General features: G+C 36.8%; 1 protein-coding gene across 1 annotated transcript in view; it reads left to right on the forward strand.

Moving 5' to 3' along the window:
* The window catches only part of PSMD5 (proteasome (prosome, macropain) 26S subunit, non-ATPase, 5), a 33588-nt gene extending 29862 nt beyond the window's left edge, over positions 1–3726 (forward strand). The window contains exons 8-10 of the mRNA XM_012664436.1: positions 447–556; positions 967–1107; positions 3072–3726. Coding sequence (XP_012519890.1) covers positions 447–556; positions 967–1107; positions 3072–3329 — 509 coding nt within the window. The 3' untranslated portion in view covers positions 3330–3726. The remainder of the gene's footprint in view (positions 1–446; positions 557–966; positions 1108–3071) is intronic.
* The last annotated feature ends 6215 nt before the right edge of the window (positions 3727–9941 follow it).

Genomic DNA, 9941 nt, shown 5'->3' on the forward strand with positions numbered 1-9941 from the left:
GACAGATAAATGGATAAACAAAATGTGGTATATACAAACAGTGGAATACTACTCAGCCTTTAAAAAGAATGAGATTCTGGCACCTGCTACAGCACGGCAGAACCTTGCCGGCAGTATGCTAATTGAAATAACCCAGACACATAAGGACAAATGCTGTGTGATTCCACTTAGATGGGGAACCTAGAACGGTCAAATTAATAGAGACAGGAAGTAGAATGGTGGTTACCAGGGGATGGAAGTAGGGAAGAATGGGAGTTATTATTTAATGGGTATAGAGTTTCACTTTGGGTTGATGAAAAAGTTCTGGGGATGGATAGTGGTGATAGTTGTATAATGATATGAATGTACTTAATGCACTGAACTGTATGCTTAAAAAATGGTTAGAAGAGTAAATTTATGGTTTTTTTACCACATATACACACAAATCTCATTGTTATCCTTCAAAGGAACTCGCTTTGAACGCTTGCTCAAGAGAATAGGATATCAAGCAAAGAATGCCTCGACAGAGCTAAAAATTAGATGTTTAGATGCAGTTTCATCTCTTCTGTACTTACCAGTAAGTAGATTAATAAATTAATGAAGGACGGTGGGATATGTTTTGGGGAATAAATCTGTATGAGTCAATAAATCTGTATGAGTTAATATAAACATTGACCAGGTGTCATCTTTATTTTAATAAAAGATAACCCTCATATATCATTAGTGACATGTGACAATTTTAAGTTAAAATGGAATCATAGAGTGTTAGAACTGAAGAGATCCTAGAGATTGCTTAATCAACCTCATTGGAAAAAAACTGGGAAAGGTCTGGGCAGGGTTTGAGGAAGAGTGCTCCAGACTTAGCCAAGATCACATAGCAAATTAATGACAGAGTGTTATCAGATCCCAGGTTTCCTGACTCCCAGATGAATACTTTTCTCCAGATAAGTTAACCTTGTGATAAGATGTTCCTTTTCTGTCCTGTAGCCTGAGCAGCAGACTGATGACCTACTGAGGATGACAGAATCCTGGTTTTCCTCTTTATCTCCGGACCCACTAGAGCTCTTCCGTGGCATCAGTAGTCAACCCTTCCCTGAACTGCACTGTGCTGCCTTGAAAGTGTTCACAGTAGGTATTCTGTCCTCATCCATGGGTCCTTCTGGGACTCTGCCAGTTCAACACATAAGTACTTACAATGAGCCCATCCCTGTGCCATGCTCTGGGAATACGCACGTGCATAGTACAATTTCTGCCTTCTGTTACCTCAGAGACTAATGAGAGAGTCAGATCTATAAACATACTGTGTCAGTAAAAGATTAGACGTTGTTTGAAGTTTGAACAGGATGCTATGTAATCACAGAATTAATTCCAGACTCCTTATCTGCCACCCTCTATTGACCCAGCCCTGGTCATCCCCTGAGCCTTAATTCCTGTCATTGCCCTCCTGGCATTTAATGCTCCAGGGATACCAAACTGCTTGTTTCATGTCTCTGGACTTTTGCTGTTCTCTCTGCATCTAACACTCTTCCTTAACTTGGCTGTTTAGCCTCATTTATTCTTCAAGGACTAGCTCAGGTATCTCTTCTGCATGCTTTGCCCAAACTCACATGGTTGAGTTAAACAATATTGGCTCTCATATGTTGCATTTATGCATTCATTCAGCAGATATTTGGTGAGTTTCCTTTCTTGCTCAGTACAGGGGATACAACAGTGAACAAAATATATAAAGACCTTCTTTACATGTAGCTTCCTGTCTATTGAGGGAGCCAGGCAGTGAATATAATTGTACAGTTACTTACATAATTACAGCTGTGGTAAGGATTATACCTCCGTGTTCTATTTATTATATTATGTTGAAAATGTTTATTTATTGACCTGTCTCACCTCTTAAGCAGAGTTTTTTGAGAGTAGGAACCATATCTGATTTCTCTTTCTAGCCCCAGCATGTAACCATGGTGCCTGGGCTTATAGAAATGTAGTAATCACTTTAGTAATCTTATCAATAATGGGATCTCGGGCAGCATACTTGGCTTAGACTGGAAGGGAACAAGGAGAGTGGCAGGGACAAGAGGGAGGGTTTGATACGTGATTTGGGTCTTGAAGGATATAGATATATCTATCATCTTCAAAAACATAGCTTTTTTAGACTGCTTCAGCCTTGTAAATCGTCATTGTGTCAGTTGGCTATTTGGCTCCTGCTTGATATTTTCATTATTAGTTTACTTTGTTTTTGTTCTTTGACCTTATCCTCTGCTTAGTTGGCTGCAGTTACAGAGATAATTTTTTATTTATTGGTTGGGATGACTATTTTTATTTCAATCCACCCTTCACCCGTGGCTACTAAGTAGGCCAGTGTTTCTCAGGCATTAATCTTAGGGATCTTGTTAAAATGTAGATTCTGACTCAGTAGTTCTAGGATGGAGCTTGAGATCCTGAATTTCTAATTTGTAAATGGTATTGTGCTCTTCATATCATCCTGCAATTTGCTTTTTCTTTTTGGCGTTATGTTTTTAAAATGTATCTATGTTCAAGAGGCAATTAGAAAGTCAGCGTTTCATTGATAGCCACAATGTATCATTCTCCTATAAATAAAGATTTAGATAGAATCTCACAAATGATACTATAATGAATATTCTTGAAAATATCATCTTGTGCACATGTATGAGAATGTCTTTAGGATACTCTTTTCTACTCTAGTATTTGTTTTTATTTTTCCACTGCCGTAATCATGCCTTGTATTTAACTAGGATCTGCTTTATTCATATAACAAATGTCTTTATTCTTTGTAAACATTATTTTTAATGTTTGTTTTATTTTTTATGGCTATATACCATAATTTACTTAACCATTCCCCCATTATTGGACATTTATATTGTAGCTTTCATACCGTGATGAACATCTTTGTATACAAAGCTTTTTAATATTTACATTTGTTTTCTTAAGTTAGATTCTCAGGAGGGAATTAAGTTAGACAAAGTGTAACATTTTAAAGGTTCAGTTGCCACATTTCTTTCCAGGTATTGTGCCATCCCACTAACACACTTAACCTCTTAAGACTCAGATAATTGTGTTTTTTCTGCCTTCCATTTCAGGCCATTGCAAACCAACCCTGGGCTCAGAAACTTATGTTTAATAGTCCAGGTTTTGTAGAATATGTGATGGACCGGTCTGTGGAGCACGACAAAGCTTCAAAGGATGCCAAATATGAACTGGTGAAAGCACTTGCCAATTCTAAGACAATTGCAGAAATCTTTGGGAACCCAAATTATTTGAGACTCAGAACTTACCTAAGCGAAGGTCCATACTATGTGAAACCTGTTTCCACAACAGCAGTAGAAGGAGCTGAATGATTTCTTCCAGAGTGTAATATAGAGGACCATGTTTTGACCAGAATGTCTCCTAAGGCAATTGACTCCAGAATTATCATGGAGTGGCTAATATAACTTTATCACCAACATTGTTGTATTTCTACATTGAAATACAAAGTGGAACCAGGAGTTTGGAATACATTAAGAGCAGGGAAACTTTGTCATAATAGAACCAATGTTTTTCAGATTCCTTTGACCGTCTTAATCTTTGCAACAAGGTGTAAGTTTTGTTCTCTCGGAAAATTTTTATGGACATACAGTCTTATTTAAAAAGTCTACTTCAAATAAAGTAGAACCAAATTGTATCCAAATTCTCTTCATCATCTTTTTTTTTTCTTTTTGATCCTTTTTCCCTTTCTGATTCTACTTTCAAAGTCATGGATATATTCTTTAAAAAAAAGAGTAGTGTGGAATCTTAAAATAATGTTCGCTATACTAAGAATAAATTCTTTTTATAAGGTCTTTTGATTTTGTTGTTACTATTATTCTTTTGAAAAATAAACATAAAAGCTCTAAAAAAATGTTTATAATGTTCATTTGATGCCTTTTTTTTTTGCTCTTTATCAATGAATTTTACCCTGTTTTGGTGGTTTGGGAGAAGATAAAGTGATAACATGCTAACCAGAGAGGTTCTTAAGCTATCATTTTATTTATTGGTATGTTTTTACCTTTAACTTTTCATATCAATAAAGTCACTTTTTTTTTTAAGAGACAGGGTCTCACTCTGTTGCCCAGACTGTAGCGTTGTAGTGCAATCATATCTCACTGCATCCTCGAACTCCTGGACTCAAGCAATCCTCCCACCTCAGCCTCCCAAGTAGCTGGGACTACAGGTGTATGCCACCATACTGAGGTAGGTTTTTATTTATTTTTAGAGATGGGGTCTCACTATGTTGTTGAGGCTGGTCTCAAACTCCTAGCCTCTAGCAATCCTCTTGCCTCAGCCTCTTGAAGCACTGGGACTACAGATGTGAGCCACCATCAATCTTGAGTTAATTAGAGAGAGGGAAACTTACTCTTGTTAACCAGAGTCAGAACAAGAGGGACAATATGTATAAACCAGGATGCCATCTCATTAATTTATAAAGGATAATCTTTCACTGACAAAAACTATACCCACCGCTGCACACCAGATCAGCAGTTCAGAGGCTTTTGTGTCAACATGCTGTCAGAGTGAAATGTTCAGAATTGAGATATATTTCTTTTAGGCCATGACAAAGTTGATAAACCATCCCTGCTCTGTAACAAAATCGTTCTGAAGTGACTGGAATTATCTGATCCCAAGATTGATCATCTTTCCTCTGCCATCTCTAGTAACTCTGAGTCTCCTTTTGTTGTGTTTCAATATTGCTTTTTTCCCTACTCTTAATATCACTAATTAGGCCACGTCTTTCATGGCCTGAGAGATACTCTATCTCTTTAAAATGACTTTTGCTTTAATCTCATTTATGATGTTGATTTTTTTGTCCATTTTTTTCAATGTGTCGAAATATACGTAACATTAAGTTTGCCATCTTAACCATTTTTAAGTATACATTTCAGTGGTATTAAATATGTTCACAATATTATACAATCATCTCCAGAATTCTTTTCACCTTTAAAACTGAAACTCTGTACCCCTTAAGCAATTGTTCCCCATTCCCTCTTACCCCCCAGCTCCTGGCAACTAGCATTCTATTTCATGATGATTTTATTCATTTAACATCAGAGTTCAGAGGGATGCCGTGTCCTGTGTATCTTGATTATAATTGCTCATTCAAATATAATACCAAAAGTTAAATCGTGTTCTTGTGAATGCCCTCTTGCCAAGACCACAGGCTATACCTATTGTCAAAGAAGGTGTTATAAATTGTAGTAAGAAATAGATGACAAACCATAAAATAAGTAAGTAAATAAATAAATCTCTGGGCAGACAGAAAATTGAGATCCCTGTCCTACACAAGGCCAGCCTGACAAGTCTGGGAAAGGCAGTTGTCTTATCTAATGCACAGAAAGAATCAAGGGAAATAAAGAAACAGGAAGATATACACCGAATAAAAGAACAAGATAATTCTACAGAAACTAACCCAAGTGAATGGGAGATAATGTGCTTTAACTGACAGCAATTCAAAATAATGGAAATAAAGTTGCTCACCAAGGTCAAGAGAGAAATGCAAGAGCAAACTGAAAACTTCAACAAAGAGACAGTATAAAAAAGTACCAAACAAAAATCATAGATCTGAAGAATACTGTAATGGAAGTGAAAAATTCAATAGAGGGGTTTAACAGCAGACCAGATCAAACGGAAAAAAGGAACAGTGAACACTTGAGGAATAAGGTCAGAAGATCTTTTGTACATTATGGTCATGGCAGTTAGTAGCAATATATATTTGAAAATTACTAGGAGAGTAGATTTTAAGAGATCTCACTACCAAAAAAAAAAAGATAATGTGAGGTCATGCAGATGTTAAAGAGCTTGATTCAGCCATTCCAGAATGTATACATATATCAAAACATCACATTGTATGCCATAAAAATACACAATTTTTACTTGTCAGTTAAAAAAAGATATGGTTATAATGAATGTAATGTTCTCTCTTTTCTGAAAGAAATGTTTTATTTTGAAAAGAATCATGCTGCACCAACTTAAATTTCTTAAAATGAGTTCTCAATAAGATTGAGCATATCAAAGCACTAAGAACATTTTGTACCTTTGCTAAGTATGATTAAAGATTCAGGGAAACTACATAAAACACAGGGAAGGAGGGATGCTTTCTATAACAGGGTAGAAGGTAACTTTAAAATAATAGTTTCATAAGGAAAATCAAAGAAATTCTAATCAGGAAAATACATAGCATTGTTTTTTATGGTGTCCATGTGAAAATGTTTAAAGCTGTCAATGTATGTCAGAAGTTTGCAGGAAATGAGCCCATAGTAAGTCTCAAACAGTGTACATTCTTTCCCATCATTAATTTCCTTCCATGCCAGGGGCATTTCAGCATCTGCAGTTTCTGAGGATGTAAAAATGAACTTATAGCAACATCTGTTGTATCTGATGTGCGTTTTCCCAGAAAACCTTGAACTGTGGATGGGTATAAGGCCAATGGACTTAGCACAAATTCCTACAAACACGTCAGCAGGCACCATAATGGGTACTTCTTTGAAAACCACGTACATCATCCGAGCCACATCTTGGGATATTATAAAGGCTTCACCGCTGCAGTAATCTGGATAGTATTCTTCTGGGTACTCACTAAGAGAGACAAATTCTTGGCTACGAGGATCTCTGTTGGGTGTAACCTGATGGATAACTCTTCCCACATAGATATCTTCGAGGTGTTCTTTCAGATTGAGAAGATAGTCTACCAAGCTTGGTAGATTGACAAACATCTCTTCATCCACCTTGAGAATGAACAGGGCATTAGGGCAGAAAGTCACAGCCCACTGTGTCATTGCAATGATCTTTAGGGTTTGGTTCTCGGAACTGTCCAAGAAGATTCCTTCAATGATATCATTATTCTTATGGGACTCCTTGTCTATCTCTTTCTGGGTAGGTACCAAAACAGGCATTCCCAAAGCAAACAATGTGAGAATGGGGTGCCCTCGGACACTGGTCACATTACCCCAGGTTTTCCTAATGAGGTCCCGTCTTGTTCCATTTCCTGGGCTACTGAAGATAAGAGAAAGCAAAAAAATGTTCTTCCCTTTACATACCTCTGGCTGGCTGAGGACGTAACATTTGGAGAGATTACTTCTTAGGGGCTCCACGTTCAATTTTCTTGCCTTATCCTTAATTTCAAGAACTTTCATATCTATATAAGGCAAAGAATGCAGAAAGTATTCTTCCACAAAGTCAGCCCCAAAAAGCAAGGCATGAAATAGGATGACATTAAATAGAATGAAACACCACTGGTGAGTCCGAAGTCTGCAGAAGGTTACCTAAATAAGAAAAGGACATGTGTTCATTCAAGCTTCATCTCCATTCCTGTTTTGTTCCCCATTGAACCCTATTTGGACCTCATATAGCACTTTGCAGTACACTCTATTTTAAGTGTTCCTTATTGTTATTATCTGTCTCTTCCACTAGATTATAGTCTCCTGGACAGCAAGCATCATATCTCTGTCTTCTCAAGTGCTGCTGATTCCAGTGTTTGGCACAAAGTGAACATTGAGCAAAATGTTACTTGGTTGTTTTCTTGCTTGTTTGGATTAAAGTCTACTTACTGTATACACGGCATTGTGTTAGACACTGGGGATACAAAGAAGAATCAGACACAGACACGTGGCTATAATGTAATAAGTGGTATCATTGTGATAAAAACCTATAGGAAACCTATATGATGATCTTTCTTGAACTGAAGCACTTAGATCAGTTTCTTCTCTAATTACAAAGGTTAAGGGCTCTTTTTCCATGAAGTGGTTGCTTTTGTGGGCCACTGCACATTGCTATTATCAAGCATTTAAATTCTTGTAGCATGGCTTTCCAAATTCAACCCAATAGTGAATCAGAGTCTTTTTTGACAGTGTCTCCTAATTTATCTGACATGTCTGTCAATATGAAGCACCTCTTCAGGCATCTAGGATGTACCTAGGCCAAGCTTACTTCACCTCATTAAAGCAGATGGAAATTTTCTGTCTCAATGGGCATATGCAGAATTGCAATATGACAGAGCTAGGGAATATTAAGTGAATTAAACTCCTGTTCATTGAGGCTTTGATCAACAAAGCCTCTCATAATAATATTTAACTCTCATTGAGCATTTGCTGTGTACTAAGCAACGTGCTAAGCACTTTACATGTCTTAACTCATTTAGCCTGGTAATATCCCTTTTAGAGAGGTTATCTTCAAAATTAAGCTCAGCATCTTAATGGTTTAGTAATTTGCCCAAGATCATACAGTGGGTAAGGCGTTGGGGTAGGGTCATGATTTGAATTCAAATCTGTCAGATTCCAAAGCTCACTCTTAACCCCTGGAGAGTTCTAACTCCTATCTTTACTCTTCCATGTCCTTTGAATAGCAAAAAACAATAAAACAAACTCCAACAATTATAATCTAAATTCCTTTCCATTTTCTCACTGCTAATGATTTACACATAGAAGAAACTTTCTTCTTTCTCAAAGTCTATTTTAGTAGATATCAAATGCTTCAAAGATTATAAGAAACCCACCTGCATGTTGTCGGTGTGCAATTTCAGGGCCTTGGAAGTTACTGGGTCCAGATGCCAAGCTATGCCCAAATGTATCTCAGGATCACTCCAGTCTAACAGCAATTGCAGTAAAGTACTCTGTGCCTCAAACTTTAAGGATAAGGTTTCTTGCCAATCAACCTGAGCTTTTGTCCCAGAATACCTGCTGACTGCATAGGAGAGTGGGCGCTGATCTTGTTACAGCTCAAGTGAATCCAGAACAAAGAATAGAAAAAGCAAACCTCTTCAAATGCTTCCAACCTTGTGTACCTCATGAAACTGACCCCTTGTGTTTGTGCTGAGTTCCTGGTGAAGTATGTGTGGGAGTTCAAAGAACAGTTACTCACATCACCTCTCACAGCATCATTGCACAAGGAGAAATATATAGTGGTTTTTGGTGTGCATCTCAATGAACTAAACTGTTGGCTAATGCCTGCTCCCTGGTACACGCATATGCAAAAACTGTTCTAAACATCACATCAAGGAATATTTGTCGTCTCTAGTGGGTGCAATTATTTTCTTCCCAAAGAAACATACATGGTGAGGTCTGGTGTATGTCTAATTGGGAAGGATTTGGAATTCCTGGCATAAGTTATGTAAGAACTTTACCAAATCAATTGTAAGTCATCCAAACTCCTCCCCCATGCAAGTTTATCTCAAAAGGGAAAGCAACATATAGTCCATTTTAGCCTAAATTGAAGAAACTAAGCATTTTATGTTTGCTGTTTTCCTGGAGCATGTATGTGTTGGAATTATTAAACACCATTCTACCAGCAAGTTTATTTTAAGAAAAGAAACAACAGTCAGCATATTTTCATGTTCCTGTCACGTAAGTAGTTATACTGAGAATTCTGTTCTCATGCCAGGCTATATTTCATCCGTTCCTTTACATGTTGATCTTCCTACCTGCCATTCACAGTAGTTTTGTGATTACTTAGCTAGGAATAACTTCTTACAATTAAATTTGGCTATGTTTTCTCAACAATCATCATAAAATCTTGGAAATTCTTACAAAGTGGGAAAACCTAACCTCAAAAAATTCAAATGCAAGGGAATTTTAAAATTTTTATTATAAATATGCTAAATTTAATAGTTAAATGACTTATATTTAATTAAACATCACTTCTATTTTGCAATTAAAATTTTTTTAATAGTTATGAGTTGTGCTCCTGGATCTTCTCTGACCTTAAATTTACACAATTTAGTTCCTTTGTCTATGAGAGGTTCAAACAATATTATCTCTGGGAAAGCTCCATTTAGCTTTTTCAGTTTAATTTATCAAGCTCTTACCCTACTGGAGTTGAGACTGCCTGCTGCAAAGAGATATGGGTGCTTGCTTTTCTTGATTACCCTTACTGCCTTCCCTTTCTTAGAAGTTATCCAAACTGTGTATCCATGTCTTCCTAAATGCCTTATAATGTTATCAGTC

The sequence above is a fragment of the Propithecus coquereli genome, unplaced genomic scaffold, assembly GCF_000956105.1.
Source record: "Propithecus coquereli isolate 6110/MARCELLA unplaced genomic scaffold, Pcoq_1.0 Scaffold89, whole genome shotgun sequence".
NCBI lineage: Eukaryota > Metazoa > Chordata > Mammalia > Primates > Indriidae > Propithecus > Propithecus coquereli.